The 21,865-nt window shown below is 39.7% G+C and overlaps 1 protein-coding gene across 3 annotated transcripts in view; it reads left to right on the forward strand.

Annotated features, from left to right (window-relative positions):
- Positions 1 to 21,865, forward strand: part of USP13 (ubiquitin specific peptidase 13) — an 88,438-nt gene that overhangs the window by 23,225 nt on the left and 43,348 nt on the right. For all 3 annotated transcript variants that reach the window (XM_039355445.1, XM_039355448.1, XM_039355446.1), the window contains exons 3-5: positions 4,677 to 4,737; positions 16,142 to 16,263; positions 19,443 to 19,585. In XM_039355445.1, the coding sequence (XP_039211379.1) occupies positions 4,677 to 4,737; positions 16,142 to 16,263; positions 19,443 to 19,585 (326 nt within the window). The remainder of the gene's footprint in view (positions 1 to 4,676; positions 4,738 to 16,141; positions 16,264 to 19,442; positions 19,586 to 21,865) is intronic.

A 21,865-nucleotide genomic window follows, 5' to 3' on the forward strand; every position in this document is an offset into this window, starting at 1 on the left:
ACGTTGTAGAAAAATATTGAAGATATGTACCGGTAGGCTCGGCTTGCAAATTGTTTACACATCAGTAAGAACTACTGGGAACATGTAAACTTGTCAGCCCCCTGGCCTCAGAAGCTAATATACAGTATTTACCACTTGTGTTCAATCAAAGATGATTTGACGTTTACAACTTTGTGTTCTTCTGTTACCGAGTAGACACATCAATGCAGATGAAGACACTCTGTATACAAGTAGTCCTCGATTTACAACAGTTCACTTAGTGATGGTTCAAAGTTACAACAGCCCTGAAAAAAGTGACTTATGCCCATTTTTCACACTTACGACCATTGTAGCACGTGATTTATATTTGGATGTTTGAAAACTGACTCATATTTATTACAGCTGCAGTGTCCTGGGGTCATGTGATCACTTTTTGCAACCTTCCGACAGACAATGTCAATGGGAAAACCACATTCACGTAACAATTTACTAACAATTATTACTAATTTAACACCTGCAGTGATTCACTTAACAAATGTGGCAAGAAAAGTCGTGGGATGAAACACACTTAACAATTTTTTCACTTAGCAACATAAATTTTGGGCTCAATTGAGGATTACCCGTACATTTGGGTGCCTCAAACATGAAATATATAGAAATGTCAGATGCATTCTTACTTTAAATAATCTTGAGGTCATCAATTGCATATGTATGTATGTATGTATGTATGTATGTATGTATGTATGTATGTATAGAGATAGATATATAGATATATAGTAATTCTGTAATAGAACTTTTATATGCTTATATCTATTGCAAAAATAGTAAGTTTTGTACTATTACAATTATTTCAGTTTAATTTTAGGAAGTAGAACCACATTCGTTCCAACAAGTATACAATTGAAAGATGAAGATCAGATAAAAGATTGGTGGAAATATATGCATTTGTAGACTTAAATTTCTATACATGGATGTACATGAGGGGGGTCATCAAAGTCAAGATAGTAACTATGATCACACAACTGTGGGAGCCATCTTGACCTTTCTAACCTCTTCCCACACTCCTGCATTCTTACCCCACTCTTTACGCACCTGTAGCTCAGTTTTGAACTTTGTTGAACATGGAAGACTTTGTAGGATTTCTAAAATGTCTTCCATATAATGGATTGCTTTAAAGACACATTTTCTTTGAAATTTTGCTTTCAGGATATATAGTTAATAGGTCTAAGCACCACTTTGAATTTGAAGGGGTAGGGCGTTTGTGTAGGACAAATCAGTAACTCCTTAAAGTTGCTGTAACTTTTCCTGGGATTACATGGCTGCCCCACACCATTGCAGAGTAGTCTCAGGAAAATATCTTTTTGATTTAAGGAGTTGCTGACAGATGATATGTATGTTCTGAAGCACTTCCCCCACCTTCAAATGCCAAAACTTGCACCACCCTAGTATTCATATATGAACTTTTTGTTAAAAGTTTAGATTTTTTAAAAAAAGCTTTTAAATAAAAAATTGCATATAACTAGTTGCTGGGTTTTATCAACTGTATGAATGCTTTGCAGATGTTTATGCATATTAATTGTAGATTATAATAAATAACATAATACATATGTATGCATTATGCATTATCTCCAGTGCATATTGTATTACGTATAGGTTTATGTGTATATTAAATTTAGAGCACAAATGTTTTCCATAGTTTGCAGGTTTGTAGTGTTGTTGTTTGAATATAGTCGGCATGCTAAATAATAAGAAGGTTGGAATTGGATTAGATTTAGATTAGATTAGATTGGATTGGATTAGATTAGATGTGGTAACAGGATTATACTCTGTCTGGATCCATTTCTTCTCAGGTTTTCCAGTTAGAAGCAACAAGCAGGAACATTTTTTTAATCACCTTTCATTGGTGCATCAATTACATCACTTTCTGAGAAAACATGACTTTAAAAGCGTGCTGTTAACATGATGGCTTGACTATCATAAAGGGAAAGCCCATGTCTTGTCTGGAAACTTGGGTTAATACAAAATTTGGTAGCCAGATGGTCTTGAGAGAAATCCAAAATTCTTGTGTCTATTAAGGCACTGTACTAGATGCCAATTTGTTTCTGGGCAAAATAGAAATTTGTGATTATTCCCTTTAAACCTCTAAATCAGGAGTGTCCAATCTTGGCAACTTTAAGACTGGTGGACTTCAACTCCCAGAAATCTTCATGCCTGGCTGGGGAAATCTGAAAGTTGAAGTCCACAAGTTGAAGTCCAAGGTTGGACACCCCTGCTCTAAATGGTTAAAGTCCAGCTCTTTGACATGTATTCTGCAGAACTGAGGGTCAAACATTTTTTATAGAAGGTTAATAAATATATTAGCTTGATAAACATCTTTTTGAACAGGTGTTTTAATGGCTGATTAATTGCTAATTTTAATTATTAATTGCATCTACTTTGAGATTAATTTAACATACTATATCATCAGCAATGGGTGATATAGCCTGTTAAATTATTAAAAGTGTTGCTTTGTGTAATTATTTAAATTTATTGTGTGGTATTTGCATATTCCCAAGGAACAAATTTAATCGTAGAGAGAACTCTGCTTTTTAAATACTTTTATGGACAGGTGTCTAGCAGGTATAGCATCATAGAAATACCGTGATGTAAGGCCAAAGATTTTACCCAATTAGTAAAATGGGGAATATTTTTCAGTGCCATTGTTGTTGTTTTATCTTGTTATGGCTTTCTTTATATGCCTCTTTCTTTAGAAAATTGACATTTGTTATAATTTTCACCAACGCTGATTTTCTATTACACTTAGAATCCAGCTATTCTCAACTTTTGAAAAGATTGTAGGAAAATAGTATGTATTTATGTTCCAAAAATAGGTGATATTTGGGGAGTTTATCCTCCAAATTTTGTGTTTCAAGACAGCCTTCTCTCTGTTGGTTCTGCCCAGATGTGATGGAATATAGTGCTCTGAATTTTAGTCAGTGTGTTCAAGGAAATCCCAGAAGAATAGTAGAACAACAGAGATGGAAGGGACCTTGGAGGTTTTCTAGTCTGACCCCCTGCTTATCTGGAATATCTCAGGCTAGGGAAGGCTTCATTATGAGAGAGGGGAAGCATTCCAATTCTATCCATTTTTTCAACACATTACATTTGTCATACTTCCATCAAAAGCATGGTGTTGACCAATGTTTGATGAAATGTGTACACTTCTCATGGAACTTTTGTGGTGATGGCAGGATAAGTTGAGCCTCAGTTCCCACGTTTTTTTGGGAGGAAAGAAAACACTTAAATCGGTTACAAAGTCTATGGCAGTCTCCTTCAATCTGATGTTCTCCTAACGTATTGAATTTCAAAGTTTATCATTCTGAGTCAACATTGATTTGAGATAGGTTGGTGCATGATATAAATGTTCTCTGTGTCTTCAACTAAATGAAATATATGATCAACAATCATATTTTATAATACGTGATGGCATTAGTTGCACTTGATATTTCTTGGATATTTGGGGATGAATCTAGGTCCGTGGTGATGAACCTATGTGGCACATGTGCCACAGGTGGCACGCAGAGCCTTCTCTGTGGGCACACGCACCGTCGCCCCAGTCCTAGTCCTTCAGATGGGTTTTATAAAACTTTTTCGCTTTAGGCCAGTGGTTCTCAACCTTTCTAATGCCGTGACCCCATAATACAGTTCCCCATGTTGTGGTGACCCCCAACCACTTATACATCACCGGGTGCCAGGGGCGTGGCCAAAGAAAAGGGGGAAAAAATGGCGGACAGCCTTGTTTGGCGACCCCCGTGAAATGGTCGTTCGACCCCAAATGCGGTCCCGACCCACAGGTTAAGAACCACTGCTTTAGGCCTCTGCCATCGTGTGCAAAAAAACCCCAGATTCAATCAATCAATTTCAACTTCTCACTGGAAAAAAAAAATCTCGCAAAGTCAGAATTGATTGATTGAACTTTTTAGTCCCACCCAGTCTGCCGTTACCACCGAAGCCACGTCCACCCAATGGGCCACGCCCACCCGGCACCCGACAATACATAAGTGGGTTTTGGATTGCAGTTTGGGCACTCGGTCTCTAAAAGGTTCGCCATCACTGATCTAGGTTAAGAAAGAACAACTTTCTGCAATATGAATGCCCTTCGAATGTGTGGACTTCGTATATACCCACTTTTTTTTAGCAATGGTTTTGTTTTCTGTGAAATTCTGACTGTTGAAGTCCACATGGTTTAGAGGGAAGTTAGGTTGGAGAAGGCTGAACTAGAGGTAGGGATGAAAACTTTCTTTAAGAAGCAGGTAAGTAAAAGGCTACTTTTTCCAGGAAAGAACGAATTTGCACCTGTTGGAATACTTCTAAATCTTTGTTAGTCTTAGTATCTGTGTGCCGTGACTACACTATCAGCAATGTGCAACGATTAACTAGTGATTCTATTATCACAGTTATTGTTGCTGTTTTGAATTGCTTTTACAACAACTCTGTGCAGTGCAGTAGAACCAATTTCTAGTTACTGGAAAATAATTGCATTTATTTTACACCAGAGTATCAATGCAGACTGATTTTATGTGGGTTCCCATTTTTTTTCTGAATATATGGGGGGGGGGACTTTGTAGCAACATTTGATTTTTTTAAAACTTTCTTCTTCCTCTTCCTCCTCTTCCTCTTCTTTTTTATCTATTTTTTCTTTCTTTCTTTCTTTTCAGAAGGTAACAGGGGCATCTGGTGGAGCTTTACCAAAAAGGAGAAACACCAAGCTATTTTTAGGTATTGTAAAGAGCTGTTTTCACACCATTCTTCTGACTAACCGAGGTGCATGCATTTTTTCATTTAGAGTTTTGATTCACACTGGTTTAAGTGCAACTTCCATAGCTGATGGGGTAGGCTTTTAAATTTAATATATTTAATATAAATTTAATATATAATAAGTTTTTTTATATATATATATATAAAAATCCCTTTATAAGCTGCTGTCCTGTGGAGGGAGTCCCTCATTGCGTTGAGAATTTTTGAGGGATACATGTACTGTCTGTCTGTTCCCTTGATGTACCCTACAAACACTTTGCATGACTTAGTAAACTCGATCCTGAATCCTTTCTTTGTGTTGCTGAAGGTCCCACGGAAAGAGACAGAACAACGGACAGACTAATTTCCGACTCTTGAGTTGGTCTTTGCTTATTGAACACAAGCCTTTGTTCTGAATAAAGCAAGGACATGTTTTCTAGCTGCCTTAATGCTAAGAATTTTGTGGCTTTTGTTGGGATTAACTGCGGTGTTATAATCCACATTTGCTTTTCTGAAATCAATAGGGTGTAATTTGGCAGAGGTCACAGTAAATGTATGTGTATATTTGTGCTTGCAAATTATATGTTCTGGGTATGACCCTTTTTAATTGATAGTTTCCTCTGTCTTTTTAAGAGGTAAAGAAGCAATGAAACACCTCAAAAGAAAGGAACTGGGTGAAAATCTTTATGAAAAGTTATGGCATGTTTTGAGGTTTAGGGATCAGCTGGAATAATTGTGTGTTTCATTTTCTATCACATCCCATTTCTCTCTCTCTCTCTCTCTCTCTCTCCCTCCCTCCCTCTCTCTCTCAAATTATTTTCATCCCGTTTATGAAGAAATTTGTGGATTTTAGTAAGTTCTTGTGTTAAAGCCAGGGTTGAAAGAGGAATTAAACAAAAGAAAATAGTATTCATATCTTCAGCTTCAGTGTAGAATATACTGTATTATTTATTTATTAAATTTATATCCCACCCATTCTCACTGTGAAGCGACTCTGCTTGCTGTGGAGCTGTTAAAACATAGGCTTGTCAAAAGAAAGGCAGCAACTCTAATTTAGCATCACAAATAAGCAGGGATTCAAAGCCAGACTTTTAAGAGGTAAGAACCCAGGTCCCTTTGGTGAACGAATCCATTATTTTTGTTTTTACATCTATTTGGAAATATTTAATCTTCAAGTTCTTTCCACCTGACTAATGAAGAAATGACTGTATTTTGGATCTCATGAAAAATGAAGGGTATGTAAATTCAGTTAAGATGATTTACAGACCCAATGATTATGGGGATGGGATAGAGTTGAAGTTATGATGGCACTGAAAAAAGTGACTTACAGCTGCAGGATCTTTTTAGTCATGTGATCATGATTTGGGCGCCTGGCAACCATTTATAACACGGTGATATGATTGCCATTCATGTCAGTCACATCAAGCAAAGTCAATGGGGAAACTGGCAGGGAAGGTCACAAGCAGTGATCATGTGATATCTCACTTAACAACCCACCACACTTAATGACAAATTTTCCAGCCCCTATTGTGGTAAGTCAAGGTCTACCTGTATACTAAAGTTAAAGAAAGATGTTAGGATTTGGGGGCTCTACAGATCTGTAATGCAACTAACAGCTTCACTAAATATAGCAAAACCTTTGAAAAATTGTGATGATTGGGATATTAATTTAAACCACTATCTCTGTTGATTCCTCCTGCCTTTAGCCCACTTGTACCCTGAAAACTCTGTAAAACCATTAATTGAGGCTTTTCTTAAAAGATAACAGGACTCAGCCCTCTTCATTTACTTTATAATTTGAGCACTTATCCAAGGCATTTTTTTCCTGTATTGTACAACAATCACTTTTTTCTAAACCAAAAAAGCATCTATTTTAAAAACTGATTCAGAAAAGTTGGTTTGAAGCTAGTTCAAAACTAGGTTTATAAAGTGTAAAAGAAACTTGGATGTAATAAGCATTTGAAGGAATGTACAGTAACATAGTCTAGTTCTATGGAGGTTTAAATAGGCTCTTGCTTAGTTATAATAATAATAATAGTAGTAGTAGTAGTAGTAGTAGTAGTAGTAGTAGTAGTAGTAGTAGTAAAGTTGGAAGGGACCTTGGAGGTCATCTAGTCCAACCCCCTGCTCAGGCAGGAAACCCTACACCATTTCGGACAAATGGCTGTCCAGTCTCTTCTTAAAAACTTCCAGTGTTGGAGCATTTACTGCTTCTGGAGGCAGGTTGTTCCACTGATTAATTGTTCTCACTGCCAGGAAGTTTCTCCGTAGTTCTAGGTTGCTTCTCTCCTTTTATTCAGATTTGACCAATATCTCAGAAAACGCATGTTTCTAGAGAAGCCCCTTAGGTCAGAAATGTACACACAATTGTCAAATAGTAAAGTTAAGTCTAGAGAACAACTCTCCTGCTCTTGAGATTAAATTTCAAAAAAGGAGTTTGCTGGCTATTTTGATTCTGTGGAATCTTCCTAAAGAGCAATAGCTGCTGTGCAGAAAGAAAGGGATTTAATTCTCTCAGACTGGAAGGGGGGGAACTTCCAGGTTTTTCAGGAAGCATTATAATGTCCACAAATTAAGTAGAGAAAAGGCCAATGAAAAAAGCAGTGTTACATTTTAATCTGGCTTTTCACGTACTGGAATAAAAGCTTGTATAGAATTCAGGAAGTTTTTCCTTTGATTATCTAATTGTCACCACGGATGGTCTGCTCATTCTTCGGTCTGCCTGTCCTGAAGCCTATTCACATCAGTGGTGTGTGGAGTTACCAGTTGCTAGGAATTACCAAGGAGAAAACAATACCCCCTGCCAATGCTGGCAGGGAAAGCTACTTTATACAAACAAAGAACAAACCCCACACTTACTAGCACTGATGATGTTATCTAGCTGGGTAAGGAGACATCTGCAAGAGAACAACCAAACTCAGTGAGCACCAAAGTCTCCACATCTAGGATATTCAATAGCCTGTGATAATTCATTAAACACAAACTAGCAATAGTTAATATTGTTTGCATCACCTCATCATACTTGCATTTATACTTTTGAAAGGGCAAAGGGACAAAAGATGATATCTCCCACTGTCTAAATATGGGATCAGATTTCAGTTCATTGCATTTAATAAGTGACAGACATGAACCTTTTCCCTGGCTTTCACTTAGCCCAGCTCTACAATTTTGTAATCTTAGCAAAACATTTGTGAATTATGTGCTTTCCCCTTGGCTCTTAACAGTGGCCAGAAATGGTAACCTTTATTTGCATAGTTCTGTCCTGGTTTGACCTTTTTTTCTACTCTTCCCGGAGCACAAATGCAGTTCATTTAGCATTCACCATTATAAATCTATTTTGGAAAACTGCAGAAAAGACAAGGAGGATTATGTGATTTATTTATTCAAGTCAAAGATGCATCTATTTAAAGGATGGGGCAATAGGTTAACTACAGATCTCTATTCAGACCTACATTTTAGTAATTAGGAAAATAAAATCAAAGTCTCATTTAACCCAGGAGTGGGTATTTAACTGGCAGGAACTCACCAAGGTTGAAATTTGATGTTTTCTATGACTGCTTCATACAGATAATCTTCCGCTTATGACCATAACTGATCCTAAAATTTCTGTTGCTAAGCAAAATAGTTATTAAGTGAGTTTTTCCACATTTTACGACCTTTCTTGCCACAGTTGTTAAGTGAATCACTGCAGTAGTTAAGTTAGTAACGCAGTTGGAAAATGAATCCGAGTTCGCCATTGACTTTGCTTGTCAACAAAAGGGACCACATGACCCTGGGACACTGAAGCCGTCGTAAATATGGGCCATTTGCCAAGAGACTGAATTTTGATCACATGACTGTGCTGATGCTGCAACAGTCGTAAGTGTGAAAAATGATCATAAATTACTTTTTCTGTGCTGTTGTAACTTCAAACAGTCACTAAACAGTCAGTCACTAAACGAATCGTTATAAGTCGAGGACTTCCTGTGTTGTTTTGAAGTGGAAGTATCAGGAACTGTACTGAATTCAAATATGGCCTTCGTCTCAGAGCTATAGGCCTTAACAAATATTTTCTTTTATAGGGCATGATCTTTGGTGGAAATTAAAAGACAGAATTATTGCACCTAATTGAGAAATGTTCCCGTAGAATAGGCCTGTGCAACGTGCTTCAGACAGAGAGAGAAATAGTGCCAAAATGCAGGCTCTCTCAAGCTGAAGTTGATATGAGTATAATTAATGTAGTTGAGTATGATTAATGTGCTATTCTCCATGGGTTTAATAGAGTGAGCATGTGTAATATGTTTAAGAGTCTATGGAGTGGGCAGCTCTAATTAATAATAAGGAAGCTCTTTTGTCGTATTAAGAGTGACAGTATGGTGGCCACTTTGGAGAATTTTGTTTAAGTTCTAGGTGCAGAAAATGCAGCTCATGTGGCCTGCCAGCATCTATTTTGGATGGCGTGTAGAAGGTGTATTTGTGGGGGGGGTGTCATCTTTTCACATGCGCTTTATTTGGGTGAATTGGCATCCTATCACATTCATGTCCCAAGGGTGCTTTTATTTCAAAGGCAGTTGGACTTTCTGTTTTTTCTTTAAGACATTTTACTTCTCATCCAAGAAGCTTCTTCAGATTGAAGTGCAGAAGCTTCTTAGATCAGTGGTCCCCAACCCCCAGTATGTGGACCAAAACCGGGCCGTGGCTTGCCAAGAACCGGTCTGCACAAACAAGCAAAGCAGGCAGCATATGCTCCCTCCGGTCTGCGGAACCGGTCCCTGGTGCCCAAAAGGTTGGGGACCTATGTCTTAGATGAGAAGCAAAATGACTTTAAAAAAAAAAGGCAGAAAGTCCAATTGCCTTTAAAATAAAAGCATCTTTGGAACAACCGTGACCTGGATGAATGAGAACCTCAACAGAAATATCACATTCACGATCTGCAGTGAGGCATCTATAGCCCGTATAGGGATATAGTGGGCTAGCTGCCATGAGCAATCTGTGGCTGCTTCACTCAGTCCTGCTGTACCTTCTCACAACTCTTAGGATGTACCTGGTGTTTAAATGCTGCACCATCAGTTTTCCTTTTTCCTCCCTAATGTTTTCCCACAAATGTAGGGTCTGTTTTGGGGGGGGGGTCAACTGAGTGTTGATTCATTGGTTGCCTGACATTGTAGAATTGACTGTCTGGCTTGTCCCCTAAGTCTGAGACTTTCATGCCTAAGGTGGGACTAGAACTCATTTTCTCCTGGGTATTGGCTCAAAGTCACCTAGTCTATTTTCATGCCTAAGACCAATGGTTCTCAACCTGTGGGTCGGGACCCCATTTGGGGTCGAACGACCATTTCACAGGGGTCATCAAACAACACAGTCCGCCATTTTTTCCCCCTTTTCCTTAGCTGTGCTACTCCCTTTTATTCTATTGGCTTTTGAAAGCCAATAGAATAGACTCTCTTGAATAGAGTCTAATTCTATTGGCTTTCAAAAGCCAATAGGAATTGTCCAGGCTGTCTCTGCCCTGCTGAGCCCGCCAAAAGTCCCATTCTGCAAACGGTGCTGCACTAGTTGAGTAGTCCTCGACTTACGAATGGTTGAGTAGTCCTCGACTTACGACCGGTTGGGGGTCGTGGCATTAAAAAGGTTGAGAACCACTGCCTAAGACGGAATTAGAACTCACAGTCTCCTGATTTCTAGCTTGGTGCCTTAACCACTAGACCAAATTGCCACTATACAATATTTCAGAGAAACTCCCTCTACTCAGGAGAAAATATGTGGCAGCCTTAGCTTCTCCCCCCCCCTTTTTTTTTCTTCTGTAGCTTAACTAAGCACAGAGATATTTATGACCACAATTGAGCCTGGAATTTGGGTCATAATTTATAATTGTTATTAAGTGAGGTGTCCACATGACTGCCTCAGTCAATGACCAGATTCTGGCTCTCCCAGCTGCGGTCATTAAGCGACTGCACAGGTTGTTAAGTACATCAGGGTTGTAGAATCCCTGGCTGGCACTCTGTTTCATCCAAAATCTGAATTCACATCAAAGTCTATTATGTTGAATATTTTACTTCTGTAGGCTTTGATTGTCTCTCTTCTCTTTGTAGATTGACAGATTAGATTTGATGGAGAAATCAGAGGTATAATCTGATTATCAGACTTAACTCTGAATTTTGGTGGTTTAAGATTCCTACCTATTCGGTACATGATTGCTTTCAAACTGAAGTAAGATTTGTTTAGAAAATGATTATATACATTCTTCAGTGTGACTAGTAACCTGTTTGTCTTTGTCTTAGTTCATTTTTATTCTGCAAAGCATGTATTTCGGGGCCGTGACTAGAATGAGCTGTGCCATATATAGCAATATAAGAAATTCTAATAAGATGAATCATAAAGTTCAAATTGCGACACAAGACTTTTTTTCCCAAGTAGGCACCTAATGATCTTAGGCTGCATCTATTATTCATGGTCCCTTCTATAAAAGTTGGATTCATTCTGTAGTGTGACTTAACGCTGTAGATTAGGGATCCCAACCTGTGGCCCGTGGCCCATTACCGGTCTGTGGCCTATTCGCAACCAGGCCATGTGAGTGGCTGGCTGGTGCGCACATGCCCTAGTCACACAATATTGCGGGCGCTCAGGGCCCCACTCCTGTGAGGGTCGCAAGCACTCAGGGCCTCGCTTGCGTGAACGCTCAGGGCCTCATGTCACCACTTGGCACCTCACTTGTGTGAGTGTCATAGGCGCTTGGAGTCTCACTCACCCAAGTGCTCGGAGCCTCACTCACGCAAGCGCTTGGGGGCCTCACTCGCATGTCACAGTTGCTCTCGGCCCCACTCGCACAAGCAACAGGTGCTCATGTACTCGCATGTGTGTGCACACATGCTTGAGCCTCCCACAAAACCTCTTTCCCCCCCCCTCCCGGTCTGGGCCACCAACTTGGAAAGGTTGGGGAACTCTGCTGTAGATAGATGCATCCACACCTCTCCAAAAAGTCTGTCCTAGTTGGTTCCAAGTAAGCATTCATAAAAAAAAAAACTGTGGGTGGATGCTATACAGGTAATCCTCGACTTACAACTATTCACGTAGCAACTATTGAAAGTTACACCAGTTCTAGCAAGGGCTACTTACAGCCTAGGTTTGAAGATAGAAATGGCTACTCTGCTCTCCATAGTCACTTGATTACATTTTGGCTATTTAGCTACCAGATTTGCATTTTGGGGCTGAATTCAGCCTGAACTGCTAAGAAAATATGGAAATGCATAAACAAGCAGAGAATGTATTTTTTTTAAAAAGGCCTTTCTGAACATAATGTGTTTTAGCATATTTCTTGGCAAATTCATATTTTCCCCCAGTGATTTAGCATCCTGCAAATCAATTAACATAACTTTTTTTTAATTTCAAAGGTAAATAACTTTCTGTTTTAGATAGGTGCAGTACATCTCAAAAATTAAATGAAGATGACTTTTTTTTGGTAACTGAAACAAATCCAAAGAATAGGATAGTACTTTCAAGGAACAGTTAAATGTAGACTTCTGATATATCAAGAGTTATGACACAATTATGACGTAACAGATCTCTGTTTGGCAGGTTACTTTTCTGCATTTTATATGCTTCTGCATTTTATATTTTATTATTTTTCTGCATTTTATATGCTTCTACGCTTATTGCATTTACACATGCAATTAATGTATATAATGTGCATACATAAAATCTCATCTGGACTTAACAGACACTCTCATTTAATAGACACTCTTTTCTCTTAATCAAGGGATTATTGTATCCCCAAAGAGGAAAGTTGATTGATATTTATTATAGTTCCCAAAAGGTGATCACATGACCCCGGGTCACTGCAACCGTCGTAAATAAGAGTCAGTTGCCAAATGTCTGAATTTTGATCCCGTGACCATGGGGAATGTTGCAATAGTTGTAAGTGTGAAAAACGGTCATAAGTCATTTTTTTTAGTGCCATGGTAACTTCGAATGGTCACTAAACAAATGGTTATAAGTCAAGGACCGCCTGTAAATAAGATGGAAGTGGTGAAAATGGGAGGATTTATAACTTGGGGGTTCTTTGTGTTTGTGTTTTTCTATGTAAGAACGTACCTTCCTTTTTCTCCCTTCCTTGAATGCAACAGGGCTGCCTCTTGTTTGGCAGCCCAATTTGGGATCTAATAATTTTGCTATAATTAGCACATTCAGTTAGCAACATTGAAACCTGATCTGGGGATTTGCACAGCCTTTCTTTTCCTTTCCCCCTCTGGCCTGCTAACTTCATGGTTTTGGCTGTCTGCCTGAAGCCGAAGTGCAGCTGCTGTTTTCAGTCAGCTGGCGATGAACGTTTGTCATCGTCCAACGCCAGGAGTGACGCTTGTTCAACTTGACCAGATGGTAGACGAAGGAAATCTCACACTGAGAGCTTGCCCCAAAATAACAGCTTCTTCATCCCCTCTCCTGTGCATGGCCCCTGCCTCACCTCACTCTTTATGGCCTGACAACATGCCTTATTTTCCTTTGCCTGCTGTGGCCTGTTGTGCTGTTTGGTGGCGCCTCTCTTGATGACAACGCCAGTTTTAATTGTGAATTCTGATTCAGCTTTGGAGAGCTTTCAGCCCCTTAGAAGGGAAAATGGGCTCTGCTCTTGATATTAGCACTTCTAAATCTGTGGAGTCCTTGATGCTCTCTGAGCTTGGCTTACTGATGTCCCAAAGCTACTTTTCCAAAAGGCAACTGGACTTTCTTGATTTTTTTTCCCCCTTGAAAATGTTTTGCTTCTCATCCAAGAAGCTTCTTCAGTTCAGAACTGAAGAAGCTTCTTGGATGAGAAGCGAAATGTGTTCAAGGAAAAAACCAAGAAAGTCCAGTTGCCTTTTGGAAAAACAACTTTGGGACAACCACAATCTGGATAATTGACAATATCCACAGACATTGGCTTACAGAAGTTTCATTACCTGACCTGTGTCTGATGATGGTACTTAGTTGGGTAATGAAACAATTGAAAGCTAACAGCCAAACTCAGAGAGCACCAAGGACTTGACAGTTTAATTCTGAGCTACAAATATTCTTTTCTTTTTGGCACTTCTAAATTCCTTTTAATGGAATTAGCTGATGGCAGTGGAACATCTACGGAAGGAGAAATGTAACAGGGCTGTTATGATGATCTGCAAGCGTTTTGAGGAGCTTGCCAATTTTGGAAAAGAAGCCTTTATTCAAAATAACTTCTGGGTCATACAAGTGTAAAGTCTTCTGGAGAACTAATTAGTTATTTCTATATATAACATGGACGTATACATATATACATGTAGCTACTTCTACTGTTTCATCACAAATGGGGAGAAGACTAAAACATATGAAGAACAGTTGTAGGAATTGGGTATGTCTACTTTAATTAAAAGAAAGACTAGGGGTGACATGATAGCAGTGTTCCAATATTTGAGGGGCTGCCACAAAGAAGAGGGGGCCAACCTATTGTCCAAAGCACCACAAGAAGCAATGAATGGAAACTAATGAAGGAGGGAACCAACCTAGAACCAAGGAGACATTTTCTGACAGAACAATTAATCAGTGGAACAGCTTGCCTCCAGAAGTTGTGAATTCTCCAATACTGATGGTTTTAAAGAAGAGATTGGACAGCCATTTGTCTGAAATGGTGTAGTGTCTCCTGCTTGAACAGGGGTTTGCACTAGAAGACCTTCAAGGTCCCTTCCAACTCTGTTATTCTGTTAAGATGGAGAAGGGGATTTCTAGTCAAGAGAACCCAGTGTTATTGAATTAAATAATTAATCCTTTCTAATTGGATAATGAATGACTCATCAGATGTTGCTAGATTACAACTCCTTTCACCGAGCTTCGTTAGCTAAGGTTGTAATATAACAACTTCTAGATGTTTACTTTGGGCATCCTTGTCTCTCTTTATGGAAAAGGTCTGAAGATCCAGAAGAAATCCCAGTTAAGTGACAAGATATGCTTCAAGAACTCTTCCTAATAATATTGGAAAAACATGTGATTGCATAGACTTATGTTACAATATGAAAAAAGTAATGCTATTGTGTTTCGGATTAATACTTCAAGTCTGATTGTGCTATTATCTCCTCTCCTTCTTACACCTTAGTGAATCATTCAGGTGTCTGCCTGGTCTGCTTCTGAACTTACGTTTTCCAGAACTTAAAGGATGTTTCAGCCTTCGGTCCTTATGTAACAGTACTTGCATGCTTCTGACAAAGTCACCACTCTTCTACATCTTGTCCCTGTCACTTGGGTGGAGATGGGGGTCCACCTTCTTTCTCATAGGAGGCACCTTCCCCTTTTGCCAAGTTGTCCTGGGTTGACTGAAAAATGCCACCTGTCCCACCATCCTGCTGCTCTAATGGGTCTCTAATGGGGACAAAATGTACCGTGCGCCTTTTAGAGGTTTCTTCAACCCAAATGTCATTTTAGATACTCACCCCTCCACTTGCCGTGATGGTTATTTTCACACGGCTTTTAAATATCCAGCAGCTGACCTCACTTTCCCTTCCTTCCTTGGCCAGTATTTCTTTTAGCCACCCAATGATAGCGGGCATCAAAACATTTGTCCATCCTTGTCCTTCCTTTTTTCCTCATATTAGCTTTGTTTGCCAGCTGAACAACAAAACTGATCCTCTGTTCCACAAGAAAAGAAGCCAAGGCATTATAACTCCTAACGTTATATATGTATCCTCATCTTCTGGATAGAGATGAGATTTCCTGAGACTGGAGGTAGAACTCAAAGATGCTTTTTCCAAAAGGCAACTGGACTTTCTTGGTTGGTTTTTTTTTTGAGGGGGGGGGAACTTTTCTTATTCAAGAAGGTTCTTCAGAAGAAGCTTCTTGGATGAGAAGTGAAACTTTTTCAATAAAAACAACAACAAAGCCCAGTTGCCTTTTGGAAAAAAGCACCTTTGAAACAACCATGTGCTGGATGATTGAGCATCTCCATAGATTCTGGAGGTAGAATTTTCCGCTAATAGGAAGCCGTTCTAGAAAAAGTGCTGTGGAACTTAATTTTCTTCTGGAAAAAGAGCCAAATTAACAGGCAATAACAATAATCTCAGATAAGTATATGCTTTGCATGTGAAATGGGCCTTATTGTTGAGGAACAGTGAGAAGCAACAGGTTGTCGTTAAGCCAGAGCTAAACACAGGTAAAGCTCGGATGAGATGGTTAGAAGGATCTGAGCATACGTGTTTGCTGCAGATGAACATATAGTCTTTGTTGCAGTGTTTCCTCACTTCACCTCTGTGCCCATAAATGAGTGTTTCAGATGTCGATGAAAAAAATTCTATCATTACAACATGCCTTTAGCAATTTGTTTCAGGACACATCTCTTTGAGCAGCCTTAATTTAGTTAATATATTGTTTTTTTCTCTCCAACAATGTTTTATCTTTTTCTCTCTCTTGACAGATCTTGAATCTAACGGTGATTTAAATAATGATGATTATGAGTATGAGGATGAAGCTAAACTTGTCATATTTCCAGACCACTATGAAATTCCTTTACCCAATATAGAAGAACTGCCAGCACTGGTGAGTGAATGAGAGAATGGGATAGCCAAAAAGAGAAATTTAAGGAAGTCAACTGACTCTTTCAACATACAGGAAAACCTGTATAGACTTGTTACTGCCGACACAAATTATTATACTTGCCAAAAGTGTATTATGTCATGCAAAGATGGTCAACTACAAGATTCTGGGATTTAAAAAAAAATACATCCATTTATTCTATCTGCATACCATTTTATTAATACAAACCAAAGTGGATTAAAAACTGATTATCAGCAACTGATTATTACCAGTCCATAATAAATATAATTAAAATTAAAACAAACATATGAAGGACTTGAGCTTGGCTAGTCTAAAAAGAAGAAACAGGGGTGACATGATAGCAGGGTTCCATTATTTGAGGGGCTGCCACAAAGAAGAGGGGGTCACGTTATTCACCAAAGCACCAGAGGGCAGGACAAGAAACAGTGATTGGAAACTGATCAAAGAGAGAAGCAACCTGGAATTAAGGAGAAACTTCCTAACAGTGAGGACAATTAACTAGTGGAACAGCTTGCCTTCAGAAATCGTGGGCGCTCCATCACTGGAGATTTTTTAAGAGACTGGACAGTCACTTGTCTGAAATGGTATAGGTTCTCTTGCTGGAGCAGGGGGCTGGACCAGGAGACCTCCAATATCCCTTCTAGCTCAATTCTATTCTAATCAAAGTGGCAACAATACAAGAATAAATCATAAAAATAGTGATGAGAAATAGATAAAAGACTTCATAAGCAAATCAAATGAAATAACACTGGCCAATGAATCAATAAAAGTAATTTAAAGCAAAATAAATTAAAATTAGTGAGGGCAAAATTTTCCACCAAATGCTCTGTGGAAAGTTTTCTTCGGTAGCTTCCAGAAGATCAGAAAGGATGGAGCAAGTCTTACTTCTAAGGGGAAGGTACAGGTAGTCCTCAACTTCAAGCAATTTGTTTAGTGACCATTCAAAGTTACAACGGCACTGAAAAAAAAACGACTTATGACTGGTTTTTTTTTTCATACTTATGATTGTTGCAGCATCCCCATGGTGACATTATCAAAATTTGGACACTTCGCAACTGACTCATATTTATGACAGTTGTTAGTTAATAACAACTACAGTGATTCACTTAACAAGTATGGCAAGAAAGGTCGTAAAATGGGCAAAACTCGCTTAACAACTGTCCCACTTAGCAACAGAAGTTATGGGCTCAATTGTGATCATAAGTCAAGGACTACCTGTATTCCACAACATTAGAGCAGAAATTGAGAAATAGCACCTCCTGGCCTCCATTTCTGTTATTTCACCCAAGGCTCTTCTGGGAAGGACATACTGGATAGTCTAAGTCAGTGGTTCTCAACCTGTGGGTCGGGACCCCATTTGGGGTCGAACAACCATTTCACGGGGATCGCCAAACAACGCAGTCCGCCATTTTTTCCCCCTTTTCCTTAGCTGTGCTACTCCCTTTTATTCTATTGGCTTTTGAAAGCCAATAGAATAGACTTCTTGAATAGAGTCTAATATTATTGGCTTTCAAAAGCCAATAGGAATTGTCCAGGCTGTCTCTGCCCTGCTGAGCCCGCCAAAAGTCCCATTCTGCAAACGGTGCTGCACCAGTTGAGTAGTCCTCGACTTACGACTGGTTGCGTAGTCCTCGACTTACGACCAGTTGGGGGTCACGGCATTAAAAAGGTTGAGAACCACTGGTCTAAGCCACATATGTGGGTACCAAGCCATGTATATGTTTATGTTGCTATCTCTAAGAATTCTTAGTTAGCCTCAAAGGTCAACAAGGCAATGTGTGCAAATGCTTACAGTTTAAGATGTCTAGGGAGTATTTCTGAGAGCACAGGAATTTATTTTCATGATCTCAACTAAATTTTGTATGAACCCAGCCATAGTTTCTGTTTGGTTGCATATCAGGTTTTTGTCATTTCAGCATAGGAAGAGAAAGGCAATGACATTTAACTGATTTTCCTATTTAGGCAGGTGCTTGCAAATCCTTGCAAATTCTGTTCCACCTTTTTCACCTTCTATCTAAAACAGTGTTTCTCAGCCTTGGCAGCTTGAAGATATGTGGACTTCAACTCCCAGAATTCCTCAGACAGCCATGTGTGTATTGTGAAAGACAGATTCACTGATGTCAATTCATACCTCTCTTTTGAATTTGCCAGATAACTTTAAGCAAATCGGTGTTTCTCAACCATAGTTCCACTATTAATTTGCAGTTTTTGGATGCAGTCAGAGTAATATCACAAATGAAAGGATTACTGGGATTATGTGAGGGTAACAATAGGTCCTCCAGGGCAGGGCTTTTCGACCTTTTCACCCATTGTACCACTTTTAGGATATGGCAACATCCAAGTACCACCAGTCGCCTAGCAAGGTGTCAGAAACTTGATGACCAAAAAAAAAAAAAAGGAAAAAAGTGATAGGCAGTCCTCGACTTACAACAATTCGCTTAGTGACTGTTCGAAGTTACAATGGCACTGAAAAAAGTGCCCCCCAAGCCACAGCCGAGCAAGACACCTGCCTGCCCACCCGGTGGCGCTCTTCCTCCTGTCTGAGGTTTTCATTGTTGTGAGCATTTCTGTTGAGGATTTGCAGCAGGGGTGGGGTGGGGGTGTTTGGTTTTTATTCCCCCTGTCTGCTGGGTGGTTGCAGCAGGTTTTGGTCACTTCACATGACCCTGGGACACTGTGACCGTCATAAATATGAATCAGTTGCCAAGCATCTGAATGTAAATCACAAGACCCTGGAGAGGCTGCAACATTCCAGCTGATCGGCGCTTCTTCTGGGCTCAGCAGAAGCACCAGGATCAGTGCTGAGCTCCAGCTGGAGCCTGGCGCTGATCCTGGCGCTTCCGCTGAGCCCTGACAGCCCTGCAGCTCCAGCCATCTCTTGCTCAGGCTTGTGCGGTGCTGCCACCGGTTCAGCTCATTCCCCTTCCCCGCTACCACTTTTCTAGGATGGTCGCGTACCACCTGCCAGGTGCCAATGTACCACAGGTGGTATCCATATCACTGGTTGAAAAGCCCTGCTCCAGGGGACTACCTGAAAATTGTTACTATTGTTAGTGTTCTTGGTTACAAGCCAACAACAAACAACAACAAAAGGACCAGGACAAACCAAATGATCATTCTGCCTGCCTTTGATGTTCAGCTGAATCTTCCCTCCACTCCAGGTGACAATAGCTTGTGATGCAGTCCTCAGTTCGAAATCTCCCTACAGAAAGCAAGACCCAGACTCATGGGAAGAAGAGCTGCAAATCTCCAAACATGCCAACACTCTGGTGCAAATGGACAACGGGGTCAGGATTCCACCAAGGTGAGATTGTTGTGTTTTATACACAAAGAAACGAATTATTAAGGGAAGGAAGGAAGGAAGGAAGGAAGAAAGGAAAGAAAGAAAGAAAGAAATGTTTGTTTATCTATAGCAGTAGTTCTCAACCTTTCTAATGCCGTGACCCCATAATATAGTTCCCCATGTTGTGGTGACCCCCAACCGCTTATACATCACTGGGTGCCAGGGGCGTGGCCAAAGAAAAGGGGAAAAAAATGGCGGACAGCCTTGTTTGGTGACCGCCGTGAAATGGTCGTTCGACCCCAAATGGGGTCCCGACCCACAGGTTGAGAACCACTGATCTATAGGTAAGGAAATATCTCTGAAACGATGACCCAACGGTAATGAAAAGGAAACTGTTCTGGTGATATTCTAAAAGGCTCCTGGCCTAGATAGAGAATACACAGCTGTCAGTTCAGAATTTTCTGAATTGATAATGGGATTGGGAGAGGGATGATAACTCTCATTATGATTTTGTTTCTGTATATTGGGACTCTGATTCATGATGGCTGAGGGACGAAATATGTTCCTTTTTCTTTAAATAGATAAATAAATCTGTATTTAGTATAAAGAAGCAATCCTAAATCAACTCATTACAGACAGTTCTCAACTTACAACAGTTTGTTTAGTGACCGTTCAAAGTTACAACGGAACTGAAAAAAGGGACATGATCATTTTTCACACTTAACAACCGTTGCAGCATCCCCATGGCCACATGATCAAAATTCAGACGCTTGGCAACTGACTCTTTTTTTTTATGATGGTCGCAGTGTCCCGGGGTCATGTGATCCCCTTTTGTGACCTCCTGATAAGCAAAGCCAATGGGGAAATCAGACTCATTTAACAACTGTGTTACTAACTTAACCACTGCAGTGATATACTTAATAACTGTGGCAAGAAAGGTCGTAAAATGGAGCAAATTTCACTTAGCCATTGAGCAACAGAAATTTTGGGCTCAGTTGTTGTAAGTTGAGGACTGCCTGTATATCATAATGCAATGTTGGCATGTTCAGGTTCAACCAAACTGATGCAGATTCATTCTGGTTGTGACTTTGGGTATCCTGAAGACATTTCTTTCCTTCCTTTGACTGCTATGGGCATCTACAGTTAATTGAAGCGGGATGGAGTTGTAATATGAGAATAAGGCAGAAAATTCCATATGACCTAATTCTTCAAACACATATTGAAGCATTGCTGAGAGCAAAGCTGAGATATTTGTAGCCCTTCAGATATTACGGTTCTACAGGTTTTTCCATATCTGACCAATAGCTTTGCTGGAAGGAAGTGGAATAAAACAATATCCGGTGAGATTTTCCTGTACTTAATTTAGGGAAGCCAAGGTCTTGGGTAAGATCTGCCAGTTCATGGCTACTGGCAAAGATTTTTTTTCCTCTTTTGTATCATAAATATCTGGCTTAAACTTTGTTTAAAACTAATCTTACTTTCTGTTTCACTCATTTTCTAACCTTGTGGCTGCCAGCCATTGAACAGCCTAGTGACTATTAAAATGGCTGTATGCAGTTTTTTACATTTCTTTAGAAACATTTACAGCATTAATGCAATATTTCCTGGTGCAAAGTACCTGAAAGTTAATTCAGGGATTCTGAAGTACGTTAGAGTCCATTATATGTTTTTTTTTAAAAAAGATATAATGTCAAATAGATCATAATTTTATTCATCAGTAAGCTGTAGTTCTTTGCTTTAATTTCCATATTGGTAAGAATCCTTCAGGAAAGGACATCTGGTTCACAATTATTTCCCCTTTTCTCTCCTTTCTGATCCTCCTCCCACCTCACTTGTGATATGTAGATTAAAAATATGTATGTATTTATTTGTATCCTGCCTTTATTATTTTTACAAATAACTCAAAGGAACATACCCAATACTCTCTCCTCCTCCTATTTTCCCCTCAACAACAATCCTGTGAGATGAGTTGGATTGAGACAGAGTAACTGGCCCAAAGTCACACACAGTTGGCTAAGGTTAAGGCCAGTGGTTCTCAACCTGTGGGTCGGGACCCCATTTGGGGTCGAATGACCATTTCACAGGGGTTGCCAAACAAGGCTGTCCGCCATTTTTTCCCCCTTTTCTTTGGCCACGCCCCTGGCACCCAGTGATGTATAAGTGGTTGGGGGTCACCACAACATGGGGAACTGTATTATGGGGCCGCGGCATTAGAAAGGTTGAGAACCACTGGGTTAAGGCTTTCATGGCTAGGACAAGATTTGAACCCATGGTCTCCTGGTTTCTAGCTTGATACCTTAA

This window comes from Crotalus tigris, unplaced genomic scaffold (assembly GCF_016545835.1).
Source record: "Crotalus tigris isolate CLP2741 ecotype Arizona unplaced genomic scaffold, ASM1654583v1 scf7180000018690.2240587, whole genome shotgun sequence".
NCBI lineage: Eukaryota > Metazoa > Chordata > Lepidosauria > Squamata > Viperidae > Crotalus > Crotalus tigris.